The sequence below is a fragment of the Solenopsis invicta genome, chromosome 16 (genome assembly GCF_016802725.1).
Source record: "Solenopsis invicta isolate M01_SB chromosome 16, UNIL_Sinv_3.0, whole genome shotgun sequence".
NCBI classification, from domain to species: Eukaryota; Metazoa; Arthropoda; class Insecta; order Hymenoptera; family Formicidae; genus Solenopsis; species Solenopsis invicta.
Window position 1 is genome coordinate 18,604,045 of NC_052679.1, and position 19,252 is coordinate 18,623,296.

General features: G+C 36.2%; 2 protein-coding genes across 5 annotated transcripts; one reads left to right on the plus strand and one right to left on the minus strand.

Annotated features, from left to right (window-relative positions):
- Positions 1–497: 497 nt before the first annotated feature.
- LOC105193120 (E3 ubiquitin-protein ligase COP1) lies at positions 498–13,640 on the minus strand. Of its 4 annotated transcripts, none has more exons than XM_039458873.1 (8): positions 13,414–13,640; positions 10,719–10,834; positions 4,032–4,195; positions 2,993–3,167; positions 2,533–2,860; positions 2,179–2,447; positions 1,750–1,928; positions 498–1,571 (listed from the first exon to the last, which is right to left on the minus strand). In XM_039458873.1, the coding sequence occupies exons 1-8, from the start codon at positions 13,573–13,575 to the stop codon at positions 1,345–1,347; spliced, it is 1,620 nt and encodes a 539-aa protein (XP_039314807.1). In that variant the 5' UTR covers positions 13,576–13,640; the 3' UTR covers positions 498–1,344. The 4 variants fall into 4 exon arrangements, with proteins under 4 accessions (XP_039314807.1, XP_039314808.1, XP_011155763.1 ...); XM_039458874.1 differs by having other exon boundaries at positions 1,746–1,928; XM_011157461.3 differs by lacking the exon at positions 13,414–13,640 and adding an exon at positions 11,146–11,304.
- Positions 13,641–15,407: 1,767 nt separating this feature from the next.
- LOC105193121 (F-box/LRR-repeat protein 7) lies at positions 15,408–19,158 on the plus strand. Its single transcript, XM_039458875.1, has 2 exons — positions 15,408–16,026; positions 16,694–19,158. Exon 2 carries the CDS (start codon positions 16,707–16,709, stop codon positions 18,159–18,161), a length of 1,455 nt encoding a protein of 484 aa, XP_039314809.1. The 5' UTR covers positions 15,408–16,026; positions 16,694–16,706; the 3' UTR covers positions 18,162–19,158.
- The last annotated feature ends 94 nt before the right edge of the window (positions 19,159–19,252 follow it).

Below are 19,252 nucleotides of genomic sequence, written 5' to 3' on the forward strand. Positions count from 1 at the left end.
AATGCTTATATGCACTATTTTTTAAATCCGACGTACTCAGATACATACAACATATGCAACTTTCCTGTACAATATTATATTGTATGCACTGTAGTATACATATAGTTGATACAAATGTTAATTATATACATATTTAGAGCACGCTTTTTTATATTCACTATTTCAGCTGATTCAAAATCCTGATTGTAATAAAGTCCTCAAGAATTTATCAAGAGCTCAGCTTTACACATGAAAGTAAACAATTCAATTGTACAAAATTGTAAAAGAGTTGTATCAAACTTATTTTCATAATTGCCGTTTCATATACGAACAATCAAACATGTCGCATGTATAAAGAGTGGGATTATCAGTTTCGATTTGTAATGGAAACTGTATTTTATATAGGGGAATGGTCTAATAGAGGATTTTTTGTTGGAAAATAGGATGTAAATTGTTGCGGATTTATAAAAAAAAAGTTTAAATCTAGGTTTACTAATAGAAATAACATGATAATAAAATTTCCAAATATTCCTATTTGTATTAAATTTCGTGATACAGAATGTATCTGGAGGCGTAAAAATTGTTTCTTAAATGAACAGTTTCCATATGTAGATATTAAGTATTCTATTTTAGACATCCATCTTTACCGCATGTATACATTATTTTTACGGGTTATATATTTTAATCATATAAGAAGTGGTAACTTAAAAGATGTAGGCACTACCTAATATGGCGAGGTATAATAATTTTGATTTCGAGAATCGTAACAATCGTTAAGCATTTCGATAGCTATATCTACCAGGTAAAAAAATGCAACTATTTGAGATATATCATCTATATCTTGATGTATCAAATACATATATCAAGATTTAAAAATGTATATATATATAAATCTTAATTAATACAATTAATATATTCTCCAAATGTTCTTATAGTAATGGCAATGTATTTTTATATGGAAAAACGATTTTACGATCTTTGTCTAGCGTTCATTATATTTTGTCAAAGTTTTCAACTTATCTATTTAATATTCAGACTTTCAGACATTAAAGATAAATTTCCAAATCGCATTAAAGCACATTCAATCTGCATTATCTTTGATAAATTGGGAAGATCGCTTGATAAACCTGGTATCTATCTGTTAAAAATGCTGCTACTGGCCTATTGTAAATTGTTTGGGCGTTTTATCACTGAACGTTATATAATTTCAAATCTGATTAAATACATCGCCTCTCCATATTAGGCGCAATTCCCCTATATATATGTATATTTCTATATACATATCTTTCTGTGTAAACTTTTACATGTATGTATAGAAAATTACAAGAACCCGTTTGATGCGCGAGTTACGTGACCATGTGCCTTTTAACAGAACGTCTGTAGGAATTGTATGAGCGTACGTGTCGGGCGACCAGTCATTCCGGCCGGGACATATGATAATTCATCGTGGGCAGGACCCATTACACCAGCTATGTCCAGATGCATCCATGGAGTATCTTTGCTGACAAACTCCCTCAAGAAAGCAGCAGCGGTGGCAGAGCCACCACCCTTGCACTTCGCGAGGTTATTTACATCAGCAGTCTTGATTTTTTCTGAAAATTATGACACAGATTTTTAAGTTTTATATGAACAACGAATAATAAACATGTTATATCTCAATTTTCCGTAATAGACGAGGGATAGTGACTGAATATATAAAAAATTTTTGAAATCTAATGAGAATATAAAATATAGATAACGTAATTGCGTATATAATTTTCAATTACTTACTTGTCACTTCATCTGTGAAATGCTGCCACAGAGGGAATCTCCATACTCGATCGCCACTTATCGTGCCAGCATTTCTCAGATTTTCATAAAGATTACCATCATTCGAAAATACTCCAGTCGCGGCGTTCGACAAGGCGACTCTCATGGCACCAGTCAACGTAGCAATATCCACAATAAATCTGTTTAGAAGTAATTGAAAATCAATTATAATCAATTTATAACTATTTCCAATAATTTATCCGATTATCGAATATATCAATGAAATAAGATATAATAATGAGATTAGAAAATAGGCATTTTTTAAAGTATGTTAAATGTAAAATAAATAAATATAATAATTAGAATACAAGAGATATAGGTTTCTCGTATAAGTTCCAAATAATAAGACCAATACGATTCGTTTTAAATAGTAAGTGTTACACAGCAAACCTTGGATTAAACTGCTGAGCGTAGCACAGCGCGTCGGCGAGAATCAGTCTACCCTCCGCGTCGGTGTTGTCCACGATGATGGTTTTGCCATTCATCGCCTGCACCAGATCTCCCGGCTTCGTAGCATGTCCAGACGGCAGATTCTCGGTAAGCGGGATCAGTCCAATAATATTTTTCTTCAGTTTGAGCTCCGCCGCAGCACGGATGGTGGCGGCCACGCAGGAGGCGCCACTCATATCGGCGCGCATCTCGTCCATCTCCGACGACGGCTGCAAGCAAGCGTCCGCATTTAAACCTCTTACTTGCTCCTGATATTATTTTGTGAAATGGAGAGAGAGAGAGAGAAAACCGTACCTTAAGACTGATGCCACCAGCGTCGAAAGTGACGCCCTTACCGACGAAGGTTATCGGCGACTCAGTCGCATTATCTGCGCCTTTATAACTGATCTCCAGAAACTTGGGTTGTTCGGTGCTACCACGCGCCACACTAAGGAACGAACCCATCTTCTTCTGCTCGGCCCAGCTCTTGTCGTGTACCTGAACGTCGACTCCGAGCTGCGTAAGGACATCGTGGACTCGTTGCGAAAATATCGTGGGTGTCATTAAGTTGGCGGGTGTGTCCGAGAGCTCGCGAGCCCAGTTCTGCGCTTGAGCTTTGATAATGCCCACTCGCCATTCCGCCCTTTAAAGAAGTAACGAATTATTAGTTTTATTTGTAAAATAAAATGTATAAAATTTATAAGAAATAATGAAATTTATATTTTATAATTTTAATGGACGTTTTGATGGATAAGCCTAAAGAAACGATACTTACTCTCCTTCTTCTCCGTAAAGCGAGATCTTTGGTAACTTCTTTTTTTTCTCTTCATTTTTAAATCCTTGGAAAAGCCACGTAGCCAGACCAGCTCCCTCGGCGGCGGCTTCTGCGTCTCCTAGCGTTTCTAGCTTGATGTTCTTTATCTCGACGTCATCCAATGCACGGCATCCCGCTAGAACAACAGAACTTTAATAGAATCTATAGTACTTTATAATAATATAGCTTCTCAATATTTTTTTAAAATTAATTTAAGAAAATAGGTAAGCCATAAGTCCTATTGTATTACAATACAAATATAATTATGGCATAATTTTAAATGTATAAAAGGAACTAATTATAACTCTTTAACATAATCAATTGAAATATAAATATTAAAGTATTAATCCTTTAGTTATTATACTTCACTATAATGGGTTCTCTCTAAACGATCGTTTAGAACAAAGAATGACTTTTCTATTTTAATATTTCTTCGACGTTACGTATTTTATTTGGCGCGAGATATTACCGTGTCTTTTGATAATAAAAGCAAAATTATAAAAAAAATCCCTTCTCTTTTTCATTTGCGTTTGATCGCGTTCTATAACCGAGCTGTGCATACAGCGATACAGTTCTGCGTCTAGTTCAGTAGTTAAAGAGTTAAATATTCAGCAAACAAAAATGAATTGAAATGGATAGAAATGAATTTATTTCGACATTTTCGAATTTGTGCTTCAAATTTTTCGAATCCATTTGAAAATAATATAATTGGGACATGAACCCATCTGAATTCAAAATGATGAAGAGTGCATTTCGTATTTCAATTGAATCCATTTGAATTCAAAACTATTGTAAAGCACGAATTTGAATAAACTAAAATGAATTACAATTTCTAATTTATTTGAATTTATTTTCGTTTGCTAGGTATGTATTAAAATATCAAATAAGTATGAAATTTTGTAATATGTTGATGTCAATTTTGAAGTACACTTCTGAGAATTTTGTATAACAAAGTGAATGACTATTTGCATAATATACATAATTGAATTAATAAGATTACCTGCTGCGGCAGCACGTACATTTTCCTTTCCTTCATGGATCTCCTCAAGTTCATTAATACCAAGACCCTGCTTGCCCAGTCCGACTACCGCGACTCCGGTGTAATCTGTTTCATCCAAACCCCAAAACACTCTAGCGTGACCTTTAGGGATCTTTGGTCCTGCTCTGTAGCGTAAACATTCGTTCGATGTTAGTGAAAAGATCTCTGATCGCACCGCAATTTGTGAAGGAAAGATACGCGGCAGTGATCCATTTAGTAGACAGAGATGTTCAGACACAAATTCATAAATTTATTAATTACAATAGTCTAGGCATTCTTTTGACATTCATCATGTGTACGCGCGGTGTACTTGTAATTTTAAAATACACTCTAAAAATATACTATTCTTTATTTCTAGAATATCCTTTTTTTTCGTCCAATTATACATTAACATCGGTACATTTACAATAACTCTCTCATTTTAGAGATTATAGACTACACATTAATTCACAACTGCTGTTTTTTTTTTCTTAGCTACAGTATCAGCGTGGATACGTTACGTTATAGAACCGTTTCACATTCAGTTCTCACTAACATTGTTGAAACGAGCATTGATTACAACCTATTTAGCGGCTTAAGATATAATACAATGAAATATTTGTCGATAAACTTCATTATTTCTTTTATATACAACAATACTATAAGTAATAATGTGACTTTGTCATGGGGTTTAGTTGGCATAGTTGTACAGTGAATCAATTTTACATGTAATCATATTTTAATTATAAGTAAGAATAGATGCTAATTAAAGGCTAATTTACAATGTGCTTTTTTCTGTTTTTTTGCTTCTTGTTTATTGCCTTTGCGTGCACTGTTTTACATGGAAAGATTGATTTTGCTAAAGTATCTATACATTTAGTTGAATACAGATCTGAAAATAATTTTACTGGATCATCAAACTAATCATGACGAATGCTGAAGTACAATGAGAAATGCTGCAAAAAATTTTGACATTCTAGCAATCAGTTTGAAAGTCCAACGTAATTACTTTAATAGTCTAACAAATTTATTTTCAGATCCAATTAAATTGTTAGATATTTTAACAAAATTATTCTTTCCGTATATCGATAATTGTGTTTCTTATCACTTCTAAAGAGTTGGTCAACTTTTATCTCGCAAATTTCGATAAAATAATGCACAAAAAAGCAGAGAAGCTAGAAGTAGAAAGAGCACGTTGTAGATCAGTCTTTAATACTTATGACAGAAGCTTAAAGCAAGTTTATTAAAAGAAATATATTAAGATATATTCATTCTTTTATCACTTCCATATTCTGAAAACAAAATATATTGTGAACTTTATCGCAATATATTTCATTTTTCTATTCACTCTTTGTACATTTTCCTTTTTTAAAATGTATGTATCACTTGCAACAATAACTTGCTTCGCTCTGTCTTTCAACTATTCACCGTTCCAATTAAATTAACGTAGTAATGCAAATTTTTTTTAACAGCATAGTCAAATTACAAAGACGATAATATAACCATTAAAAAAATTTGATATGTAGTAAAAAACAATTTTAATAAAAATAACGCCTTATCTAGATATCATTATCAGAGAAAAAAATATTTGAGACATTGATTACCTTCTTATCACTTTTCTGTTTACACAATTACGCAATCATGATATCAGTCAATTTAAGCTAAATGATTTTAAGCTAATTTAAGCTGAAAACTTCGTTAGCAACTAGTAGCAAAAAATTTTAAAAATTGTTGAGATTTCTATCACGCGATAATGAAAACATCGATATTTTAATACTTAAAATATTGATATTGCAATTACTAGTGGTTTCTAGGAAAATGCAGGTACGATTTGTATACGATTGCCAGTCAAAGTATATTATATGTATATATGTATATCAATTTTATATTACATTTTAATATATGCGTATTTTAGTTTTGATGATTTCCATTCGAATGTTTCAACTTTTTCTAATCTTTCGAGAACTGAAACAAGTTTTTGGATTTACTCTAAAAATTTGTTAAAAAATTTTGTTAAAAAAATTATGTGGTTATCAAACGCGTATTTATTCTACGTGTCATTTCTAAATTTTGTGTCGAGAGCAGATTTCGTGATGGATGAAGACTACGTTCGCTCACAGCTTGTTGAGCTTTGTGACCAATCGAATTTGAATACTTCAGATAACTAACACGATTGATCAATTCCTTTTCTGTTTTAAATCTCGGATCGATTTTTAGCATTATGAACACAAGGTTTAACAAGGCTCATTTGTCCTTGGTTAATATTTGTCATAAACAAAAAGGATGAAATGCTTCGAGCGCTAAAGCGAACGCAGCTTAAAATATCGAAACAGTCGCCACTCGGACATTAAGAAGCGTTATTGGAAAATCATCCTCGAACACACGCATACAAATTTACATTGCGCTGTAAATTTCTGCAGACTCAAACGCTGCTTCCAAAAGTATTGTACTTATTGTAATAAACATCATACTCACGTCACGCGTCGATCATATTTAAAAATATATGTGTATTTATATATCCGCATAAAATAGTTTAGCAAGCGTGCAATTATGATATCTTCGACGAATATTAAGTATCGATAACGTAAAATTACGAAAGATCCTTTTCGATAAGTCATATGGAGGAATATTTTTTTCGAACGTGTTACAACGATGCAAAACTTTTATTATTAAGTGATTCAGTCTGTTGAGATGGAATTATGTTTAAATTAGATTAGAAAATTCAAAATACGAATGCAATAATTAATAGTACCAATTTTCCTAATCATACTCACACATAGGCTGCTTTTAAAAAAAAAAGAACCACACAGTCGACATTTTTGACATAGATCAACATTTAATTTTATTTATCATTTGATTCAAACTCAATCGAAACTCTTTGACTTTGTTCGGAGTGCGTTTTTAACTGAACAATATTAAAAAAAGTTTAAAATTTGAATTACTTGTTGTTGTACTACATTTAACAAAATTACAATACATATTATATACTTTGTAATTGTAAAGTAGCAATTTATATTTTACATTAAAATTTATAATTTTTCTTTTTAAAATAAATATTACAACGTTAAGCATTAAAAGTTCGTACACACTATGCATATCACGTTCCATTTAATTGTAACAAATGCGAGTTAATCTATATCGATTTGTGTCTCTTAAAAAAAAAGTAGCCATAGTGTACAATTCAGAGAAAATATTTGTGCTTTGTGATATATTGAGCATAGATCACATAATCGAAGATCTCCACTTGCAATATTTTAATCGCCAATAACGACCTTCTTAAAATTTCCATCGAATTTGTCGATTACATTAATTGTAAAAATTTTCATTACGTGTCATTATTATAAATCATTACGCTATTTAGAATGGTTCCATTATGTCTCGTTGTTATTCACATCTAAAATAATCACAAGGTAGGTACCATAAAATAAAAAGGGTCTAAGTATACTAAAAGTATTATAAAAACACAAAGCGAACAGAATTCTTTTCTGAAAGTATAATCTCTGTATAATTATTCTTACGCTTCTACTTTTGGCAATCTCCTTTATTATTTAGACCCGTTTTAGTTTACAGTAATCGAATACGCGTTTCACTCATTTAAGTTCAATTGCTTTTTCCTAATTGTCTCATACCAACTCTAATATTTTGATAATTCCTTGAGAGTTAGCGGCTACTACGACATTAGACATCTGCCTCCAGCATACCGCGGACACAAACTCGTTCAGATCTTCCTCCCTTCTGTCCTGTACCTCCAATATGCTTCGAACGGCATCGAATTTGTACGAGAACAATTGCTTTGTCAAACCTTTATAATAGACGTACAGCGCATTATTTTCTGAACCGCAGGCAACGTAATCGCCGTCGGTGGCGAGTCCGACGAAATTCTTTTCATTCACGTGCCCGACGAATGATCGCAAACAAAGTGGATTGTTTATGTTCCACATCTTTAACTGGGAATCTGTACTGGCTGAAACAATTTCCTCTTTGTTTATGAACTTGACATAGGAGACCGCTTTACGATGGCCCTTGAATATGCACAACGCCTCCTTCATGTTGCGCAAATCGTAATAATGTACACAGTGATCCGCGGATCCAAAGGCCAGGTGACACGAGCTACGTGGATTGAATTTCACGCAGCACACATTGGCCTTTGCCTCCAACGACGCCACGGAATAATCGGTATTCAACGCCCACAATTTCACGCGGGCGTCGTCGGAGCCCGACGCGATCAATCTGGTATCTACATCGTTGAAATCCACGGACCAACATCTCTTCTCGTGCTCCTGGAACGCCTTCGTTCTCTGACCGGTCACCGCATCCCATACCGTCACGGTGCCCTCATAATCCGAAGACGCGAGCATGCCCTTGTGAAAGGAGTTCCATGACACACAAGAAATTTTGGAACTAGATATCATCTCGACGCAGGGATAATGAATGTCGACGGTGTCACGTATGACCGCGCCGTAATCGAACACTTTGATGCGTTTAATGACACCAGCGATTGCGAAAAATTCGTTGTCCTTATCGAACTCGATACTAGACACAATAGTGGAATTGTTGAAGAGATCCGATGAGTAGTTTAGGGTGGCCAGTGGACGCAGAGAATTGTACCTCGAGAACTTGACGAGATTCTCGCGAAACACATCCAGCCCGGAACTCGTGCTGTGCACGCCACCGTGCTGCAGCTGAGCTTCGCTCTGAGTCTGCGACTTCTGGCCGAGTAGTAATTCCTTGCCGCGCGAATCGAAGTAACATTGAACGAAATCGTCAAAGTGAGCGTGCAATCTTTTCCTCCGTATGGCTAGTGTTGATCCACCGTGCTGACTGACACTCGGATTTGTGAAAGTATCAATGCCGCCGGTCGCCTTGTCGCTGGGCTTCACCATATTCGAGTCTATTATGTCTATAAGGCCGAGCATCTCACGTCTGATCGCCGATACCTGCGCGGTATCGTTCTCGCTTGCCTTTTTGACGTCCTCTACCCGCGGGCACTTGCTCTGAACGTCCTTCAGGATGTTCTCCACCTCCTCCATGTCCTTCTTGATCAACGCCACCTCTTTCTGCAACTGATTCTTCTGCTCCTCCTTTTGTTGCAGCAAGTGCTTGAGGAACTCGTGCAGAAGCTTATTTTGCGCCGTACAGGTCTCCGCCTCGAGCAGATGCTTTCGTTGAGTAAGCACCTCGAGCATCACGTTCACATCGGGCAGAGTGAGATTGGCGCTCTCCGCCGCTACGATACTCCTCAAGCCGTCAGAGGCCGGCGTCGATGAATCGCCACCAGCAATTCTGTGCCTACTATTGTCCGCGTACGAGCCTAGCTGAGCGAGGCCTTTGCTTCTAGTTTTATATTTGGAAACTAATTCGTCCAACAGAAAATTCGGGAAAATGTCGTGCTCGCTCAACGTGAAACTGCATTTCGGGCAACGATCCTTAATCTCTAAGCACTTTACGATGCAATGATGACAAAACGTGTGTCCACAACGTGTGATATACGCCGTGTCGATAAGATCGAAGCATATCGGGCACAGGTAATCGTTGCTCTTATCCTCTAATATCCCGGTCATCCTCTGTAGCACGTTCGTAGGTGGATGAGGCTTAATAATTTTACCGCTACCGTCGCCTAATCCACCACTGCTCCCGGCGCCGCTATCGTTCCCCATATTACCGTCGCCAGTCGACATTACTACTATTACTCTACTCGATTCCCGTCAGTCTTGAAGCAGTGATGATTTAATCAACTGAACGATTAACAGGAGTTTAAAATCTCCTATTCGACCTGTCTGACGTCTGTCTCGCGTCGAAAAGAATTTATCATAAATCAGGCAGTATTATATTCTTATTTATAAAGCGCAGCGTATTTTCTAGGATATCCTTGTGCGTAGCAAGTTGCGCTTCATATCATGCGTATAATACCGTCTCTCTCTCTTTCTCACTCTAGTCACTCCTGAAACAATGAAAATAATGCCAGTGAGCTCGTGAGGCGCAATACTATCGTTGGAAAATTCACAAAATTTTTGAACAGAAACAATACTTCATATGTATATATATATATAAATATGAGAATTTTAAGATAACAAAGGGAAAGCACTTTTGAATGTCAGATAAAGCTCAGGCAGCATTATAACAATTGTTTCAGGCTGGAAATATGAATAAAATATTTAAACATATTGTTATATCGTATGACGAAACGAAAGTGAAACAACAATTTAGATAAGTGCAATGTGGTTGGGGCTGAAGGAGGAGAGGGAAGAAGGGGAGGGAAGAGAAGAAGGGCCTTTTCATACACGTTATGGCTCTATACTTCGGACTTGTTAAACAAAGTATGTGCTAAAAGTACGTGTGTACACATGAGGGAACACAGGTCAACTTCGTCGAGAGAAGAGCGGGTTCCAATATGGAGAAAGAAAAAGGATACTCCGACATGTGTCGAGTCAACATATGTGTCCAAATAGCCAAGGCAAGAGTAGTCTGGCAAGTATATATATATATATATTCTACAACAGTGGCGCACAAGGGGTACAGCCTTGTTAGATTTAAAAAATAATAATAACGATACTAACACAGACGCGCGTTGCGATGTATGAAATGCCGTCTCTATAAAATCGCGCGGATGCACAAAAGAGATTTTTTTACAGCGGTGGTGGATAAATAGCGTGGCATTGAGAGACTTACAGCATAATGTTCTTCAGCAGCTTGCCGTTAACCAGCTCGTTGTACTTGGCCGCCGTAGGGGTGAGCACGACATTGTCCTCGCTCTCTGTTTCGTAAACACCCAATACCAATCCCGTCTGCGGAAAAAAAGGACAAACATGTCAGGAGAGAGCGGGTGACAACGGGATCAAGATCGTCGACGAGTAAAATGTGTCAAAGTATTGGGCATCGTAATCAACGTCGACGTTCGACCGCCGACGCTGATGAAAAGCTAGCTTAGATAACTCGCCCGAGATAGCCCGCGAATGAACACGACGATGGGTCGCGTAGTGTCGAATCATCATGTTCGCTCGAATTTTCCGAGACACGACGGGAATTTCGCGTTTTTCGTCGTTTCGGAGGAGCGAATGTGCTCCGCGTCGATCGACGGAGAGGCTCGCGCGATTACCTTCATGGTCGATAAACTGGCGAAGAGACGCAGGTGTGAATTTCCGTGCTGCACTGCTCTAGCCCTGATAAAAGACAATGCCATAATTCGTTCCCGAGAGCATTAGGTGCGATACATATATGCGCCCATCAAGACGGCTGCACACGGCGGCAGCGACGGAACGACGATTCTGATTGGCTGGATTCATTTTCTGATCGCCGACACCGTAAATCGCGCGATTTACGAACGCGAAAGAATCATTTCTCGGCTACGAGCGGGGATTTTATATAAATAATAAATATTTTAACGTACTCTTCTAAGTTCTTTTACAATAAAAATAAAAAGTAAAGTAAAATAATATGATGAAAATAAATATTACGCTTTGTATTATGAAGACAAAAACCTGACTTCGCAAATTGTCATCGAGCTCAAAAATAATTTGCGGAAAAAGGAAATAAAAAATAACTTAATAAATATTTAAAAAATTTTATCTTATTGCTTGATGTATCACGTTTAGATGTATCTTAGTAAAAAGTTGAGAAGTTTGGAATCAATCTTTTTTAAATAAAAATATTTACAAAATTGGATATATATTGATTTTTTTTAAATTTAATTCATATAAAATTTGTCTACTTTTCAAATATAGTTTTAGTAGAACCAAATTTTCCCATACCTGAATTTGTACTATATGTATGTTATATACTGTAGTATATTAAATGCTAATATTTTTATATTTGTAAAAAAACTTTAGATATTTTATACAGCATATAACATATTTTATAAACAACTTGTATTATGATATAAACAAATATATTGAAAATATATGTACAAAAAATACAGATCTTTTATTATATGAAAATAACTTTGTAATTTTAATAGTGTTTAATATCTTAATTATTATTAACATTAATTGGAAGTTTCTCTGGCATTATGGGAAATTGCAAGTTTCTTATTCAGGAGCAAAATGCACTGAGTTAATCGATAATAAAGTATTGATTTTAAAGAAAATGGGTCATCAGATCTTTATCATGTTTGTTTCATTTGATATCTGTCTCTTTGGCTGTCGATGCTTTCGCCTCCGCTGTTATATGGACATTTCCTATCATGCATTCTCAACAGCCTGTTTGTTTCCTTCACATTCTCTTTCTCTTTCCTCAACATTTCCTTCAGTTTGTCTTCATCTCGTCTCTCGATATTACTATTCTTCCGATTTTCCTTCTGTTTCTTCAATTTTCGTTTTGTCTCTTCACTTTATCTTTTTCATTTCTTTATCAAACGAAACTCTCGCTACTTATAGAATGATTGTCCTTTATCATGTCCAACTTATCATCCATTTTTTCTGCTTCAAATCTCACAAATGGTATCTTATCTCAAATGTTATCAGCTACCTTTGCAGCTTTCTGTCCTGATACTCCAGTGCAATACAATTATTTTTATAAAGAAATAACAGCCTCATTATTGATAAGAAACCCCAAACCGACGTGTAATTGTTTGGAGATATCCTCGTCTTAGATCGTACTATAGATCATATACCTGCCAGTTCTACCTTTATTTTATTGCTTTATTTACATATACTGTTGAATGGATGCTTCTTTTTTAATTCTTTATCAAAAATTGACTAAATGGAGTTTTGAGTTTACGTCTAAACGTGCGTCATTATTAACCTAAAGAATTATTTAAATTTACTAATTAGAGATGCGGTGAGGTTATGTTTTACAGAGGTTATGTTTCACATCTAAAAGTTACACATGACAGTTAAAAATAAAACCTGTCAACTGGCGCTTCCACGTGGGCGTAATTTAAACTACGTTACCATATTTACGAATCTTTTCAACGGGTAACACGCTGTATTTATATGATGTGCCGTTTCACATTCGCGAAATGATTTTTTTATAAGAAACTATTAAACATTAAAAAAAAAAAACAAAACAAAATAGATATATATGTTCGTTATGGAACACTTGAGCTGTTGTGATTTCAAAATATTTAGCGCTTTATAAAATAATTTCTTATAAGCTAAAAATAATTTTTATTTAAAGCGATTTATTGGGTTTTAGTTTTTAAAACTTAAATGTACTACTTCAGTAAATAAAATAAAGTCAAGTGACGTTTTAATAATATTTAATAGAATTTCTAACATCTTGATAACATATCTAACATCTGTAATATTATTGAAAAGTCATTTAACATCACTTTATCTGTCAAGACTACTGGAGTTTTATTTTTAAAAGTAATTGTACAATAGTTATATTTTTCGAGAAGCGCATATATTTGACACTTTTTTCTTACCTTTCTTTTGTAAAAACATCGACCGTGTCTGCAATGGTTATGACCGCCTTTTCTCCCTCTATGTACAAGCTCCACTTCATCATAGTCGTCTCCATACCCGTAAATTTCTTGTAAACTAATGGTGATTACCATCAACAACACAAATAATTTTGTTAACGTCATCTTTTTGAACGTATCTTCAAAAAGATGGCAGATAAGTAAAATTTTGACACAAACTATAACGCGGTAAATATTCGCCTTGATCTACTTTATATACTCTTGTACGGATAATTAAGCTCGCACGTAATAAAATCAATGATTACTTATAAATTATCTTATCAGATGCAATGGATCATATGAAATTAATGTCATCAATTAAAACCTTTATTAAACTTTATTCCTTATACGTCATAGAGTTAAATGACAGATGATCTATGCCATTTTTGTTTGAGAAATTTGTCGAATAGAGAAATAAAATAATTCTGGTTAGAAAAATGAAAAAAAAATCTCTTTTGAATATGTTTGTAATGCGACCACACCTAGGCTAGTTAATTTAATTTAATTTTCGGTAAATAACAAAGATAACTTTTTATTTTTTACTCGACAAATTTAAAAAAAAAACAAAAGTGGTATGGATTTCTTACATGAATTTATCCATCTGATGCATTGAATAAGGCTTAACAAGGTTTAATAAAGATTTTAATTAATTTATTTTTTATATAATTCGCTGCATCTGATAAGATAATTTATCAATAATATATATAATATAAGTAGCCTCAATCGCAATCTTGAGTGATTTAAAAGTTGCATGTGTCTTTCGGTAAATGACAAACATGAAAAAAGCACAAAAGTACCGATTCGCGAACATAACAGAAAGTTTATAAACATTTTGTATACACAATGTTATTAAATGGGCAAGTGTCCGGGAATTTTCCAATGGCAGACATTGTGTTAATACAGCTGCAAGTAATTGCGTATGTTTTTCAACTTTGTCGTCATCAAAGTCCAAATTTATATTTCGGAGCAGAAACGAATAAATTAAATTGTTACATAAATTATATAAATGTTGTAATTTCCCACTTATTAATGCAACTGCTATGTAACACACTCGTCGTATAACAGTTACATTACTGAGTGAGAAATTATACCTAATTAACATTTACATCATTGTAACTTGGTGTTTGCAAGGATATTGCTTCATTAAATATATATGAAAAAATATACTATTCTAACAAACATTTATATTTCTTCAGATTCAAAATGAATTTTTCTTCAGTATAATCAAAGGATGTTATATATGTTACTTATTCATATCTAAAACTTTAATTCAGTGCTTTTTACTAATTTGACATTAAAATTTAAATTTCGACATTAAAGTAATTTTTTAAATTTCATTAAAATAAATTTTCATAAAAATGCACATCACATTAATTAAATTGGAAATAATATTATTTATTTTTTTTGTAACGGAGGCTTAATTCATGAAGAAATTCTCGAAATATTTGTGCGTTCCGAAACTCAGCAAAAGAGTGTTGCAGCTTTTTAATCTTTGGTTTCGTTTCATAGCAATCCGAAATAAATTTCTTACGAAAAATCAAAAATTAAAGAACAAAATATGTTTGTTATAGAACATTGAGCTATTATAGTTTCGAAATATTTAATGCTTTAGGGAGTGGCTTTTTATAGACTAAATAATTTATATTTAAAATAAAGAATTTCATTTTATATTAAAGAAGTTTCAGAATAATATTTATTATTTTTATCAAACCGATCCAAGTATCTGCATATTTCATTTTATTCTTATTTCATTTTATTTTCTTGTTGAATGTTAAAAAAAAAAACGATATATGAAAACACTCGGGCAATGTTTTTGAACATAGCCCAATGTAAATTAATCTCGGTTTAACTTATTTTTTTATTTTTTACTAGTTCTAAAAATAAGAAAAGATTAAAGTCAATTTATAATACATTAACAGAAATGGACATAAGATGGCACAGAGTCGCCATTTTGCTAACGTAATATTTGTCCAAATCCTCAGAGTCGCACATAACGTTATTTATCATCATTTGCTATACTTATTCTCTATTTCATAAAATTAAAACAACTTTTTTTATATATATAGAAATTCATCGTTCACGCTCGCTTGAAATTTGACGAATCTCTCGGTGTTTCGGGCCCAGTTCTGCGCCTCCAATGAGACGAAGCGCTTTTCGCAACGCACCTCTCATCTTGGGTCTGCAAGAAGTCCCGGTTGATCGACTTGGAGAGGGGCCTTAGTTGTGAAAACGGGAGAGGGGAATGGTCGATCGCGTTGGGCAGTGTTGGGGCCCCATAAGTGTGTCGGGGGACCTGTCATATGTCGGATTTTCCATTCCACGTCCGCGAAACGCGATCGCGCAAGTTCCTCGAGCGACCGCACGAGCGATTCAACGAATTCCAGAGCAAGTGCGGCTGTCGAGCGGACCCCGTTCTGCGCGGTCCGTCGATCCCCCGCGCGCGAGCAAAACGCGCTCGGGCCCCGCAGCTGCTTCGAGAGTTGGAATGCGGGATCAACATGGAGGAGGTGGCGGATAGATCGATATTGCTCGGTGATGTCACGCACGGTCGCTGACTCTCCCGTCCGGCATCCCGTTGTGAGTTGTGAAATTCGCACGTCGAGCCGTAAACGGTCGCGAATGGACGCGTCCCGATGAGGCCCCTCCCTGGGCCCGTAACTCACGTCCTGTAAATACGGACGGTCGTGCAAAATTCAAGATGCAAATTTTTTTTTCGAAAGCGAGTACCGAGGCTGTCGCGTCGAAGCTGCACGAAAGTTCAATCGAGAAACACGGGATTGTGACAGTTTTATACGTTTACTCTTGTAAATTCGAAGAATAATCTATTGGCAAATTATAATTTACGTCGTGACATATGTCGTCATTAGATGACATAGGCTAGTAATTAAGCAAATAGAATCTAAATTTTTTTCTGTTTCTTTTTAACAAATTTGAAAACGGTCTCTGTCACTAATTTTGAATTCTTTGATTATTAAATTTTAAGTTAGAATTTGTACTGGTTCCTAAAAATATACATTTTTAGATTTTTGATAAATGAAAGTGAAGAAATATACTTTCAAATATAACTTTTTTTATATCATCTGTGTTATATCTAAGTAACATTTATTATCTCAAGATTATATTTAAGAAACAAAAATCTAGCTGCGCGATGATCCAAATAATTTTTACATTCCAAATTATTTCATCTCTATTTGGAAAATAAATGCACCAAAACAGTTGTATTGAAATTAATTCCTAATTACAGAACGGAGCATGGAATGGAAGGATCATGCCCACTCCTCTTTCCCAGCTTCGGGGAGCAGAGCGGCTCTGAGCGGGGAGGAGGCTACTCGTCGCAGAAGGTCGGCGTTTATCGACCAGGTGCGGACACCATTGACTTGGGCTACCATACCCTCGACAACAATGCCTGCCGTACCACGTCGTCATCGTCGTCATCAACCCCATGCGTGTCCAACACGCCGACTCGCCAACAGCAGCAGCAGCAGCAGCAGCAGCAGCAGCAGCAGCAGCAGCAACAGCAGCAGCAGCAACAGCAGCAGCAGCAGCAGCAGCAGCAGCAGCAGCAGCAGCAGCAGCAGCAACCCAAGCTACCACAACCCAAGCATCATCTGGCCCACGTCGCGGTCAATGATCTCTGCCAGCTCGACGACAGTTTGCTGCTGAAGATCTTCAGCTGGCTCGATACCCGCGACCGTTGCTCCTTGGCGCAGACTTGCCGACGTCTCTGGGAGATTGCGTGGCATCCAGCGCTCTGGCGAGAGGTCGAGGTGCGTTATCCACAGAATGCCACTGCGGCGTTGAACGCGTTGACACGTCGCGGCTGTCATACCTGCGTCCGTCGTCTGGTCCTCGAAGGTGCTACCGGGTTGCCCGGTATCTTCGCCCAACTGCCGTACCTCAATCTGACCTCGCTGGTGCTACGACACTCGCGTCGAGTCACCGACGCTAACGTCACCACTGTCCTGGATAGCTGTACCCATCTCAGAGAACTGGACTTGACCGGCTGTCCTAATATTACTCGTACTTGTGGTCGTACCACTATTTTACAGTTACAGACGCTCGATCTCAGCGATTGCCATGGCGTCGAGGATTCTGGCCTGGTGCTGAGTTTATCGCGCATGCCGCACCTGGGATGTCTTTACCTACGTAGATGCGGTCGCATCACCGACACCAGCCTGATCGCCATCGCTTCCTATTGCGGCAGCCTACGTCAGTTATCGGTGTCGGATTGTTTAAAAGTTACGGACTTCGGGGTACGCGAGTTGGCGGCGCGTCTCGGCCCGTCACTCCGCTACTTCTCCGTGGGCAAATGTGACCGAGTGTCCGACGCCGGTCTGCTGGTCGTCGCCCGTCACTGTTACAAGCTGCGCTACCTGAACGCCCGCGGTTGCGAGGCACTCAGCGACAGTGCGACCATCGCCCTGGCGCGTGGCTGTCCACGTATGCGCGCCTTGGACATAGGCAAGTGCGACATCGGCGACGCGACCCTTGAGGCCCTCTCTACTGGTTGCCCCAACCTGAAGAAGCTATCTCTGTGCGGATGCGAGAGAATTACCGATGCCGGTCTAGAAGCGTTAGCCTATTATGTACGTGGCCTGCGACAGCTCAACATCGGCGAGTGTTCCAGAGTTACATGGGTCGGCTATCGTGCGGTCAAACGCTATTGCCGACGTTGCGTTATAGAGCATACTAATCCTGGATTCTCCAGCTGATCAACAATCGTCGCTCATATCGGGCGACATAAGGAAATATTCTCGGAAAATAAGAGTACTCCGAGAAGAGAGAGAGAGAATGTCCTGATGAATTCTTTGAAAGAGGGACTTTGAGGTATATCCTGAGAATATTAAAAATAAGAATACATATTAATATACGTATATTGAGAATAAGAATATATTCTCTAGTATAATTAAAAAAAAAGTTTTACTAAACAATATTCTCAGGATATTCGATTATTTCGTATCACTAATCTCAAGTGCCAGAGTGTAATATAGCGGAAGTTTATAGAGAATTGTAAACCTAATTTTTTATCAGAATTTGTGCGACGATAAATGTTATTCTTTTTTATACGACGAAGAAAAAAAAACGACGTAGGATGAATTGTCAATTTCTGGGATCAATAACTCTCTATTTATTAAAAAGCATCTTTTTATCGCTCGCATATTTGTAAAAAGGTTGTTTCATGATTGGTTGTAAAAATATATACATATATTCTGCTTAAAAAGTTATGCGTGCTATTTATTGTTTTCATAATTTAATATACTGCATAATGATGATGAATCATTTGTATTCTGTAACGTTTTGTAATTTATTGTAATAATGATACAACATTAAATACTCTCATTTCTTAACACCATTGAAATTCATTCTATACAGCGCAGAATGTTACAGAATATTACAGTAATATTTAAAATAATTGCAATATTTTTGCTGAAATGTTACTGGAATATTCTGTAATATTCTGTGCTGCATGGGATATGTGTGGATTAGTTACACAGCATATGCAATGTATATGAAATTGCATAGAAATGTGCAATAAATCAGTCCTTATTAAATTAATTTTTAGAAGTACAAAATTTCGTGTGATAAATTTTTATATTTATATCATTGAAAAATTGTTGTATGTTACAAAAGTCAAATGTGTTTAATAACAAACGTTATTTTAAAATTTTATATGTCGTTTGGGGATTAAATATTTATACAAGATTTGTACAAACTGCAATTTTCTAAGATCTCTTCCATTTTTCTCCTGGACAAAAATTTATAGAGTAAAATTTTACTGAAAATTCACGGTTTCGAAACGAGG

Bases quoted from the DNA above. Each gene is read 5' to 3' on its own strand.
- LOC105193120 (XM_026138217.2), bottom strand. From the start codon at position 9,727: ATGTCGACTGGCGACGGTAATATGGGGAACGATAGCGGCGCCGGGAGC.
- LOC105193121 (XM_039458875.1), top strand. From the start codon at position 16,707: ATGGAAGGATCATGCCCACTCCTCTTTCCCAGCTTCGGGGAGCAGAGC.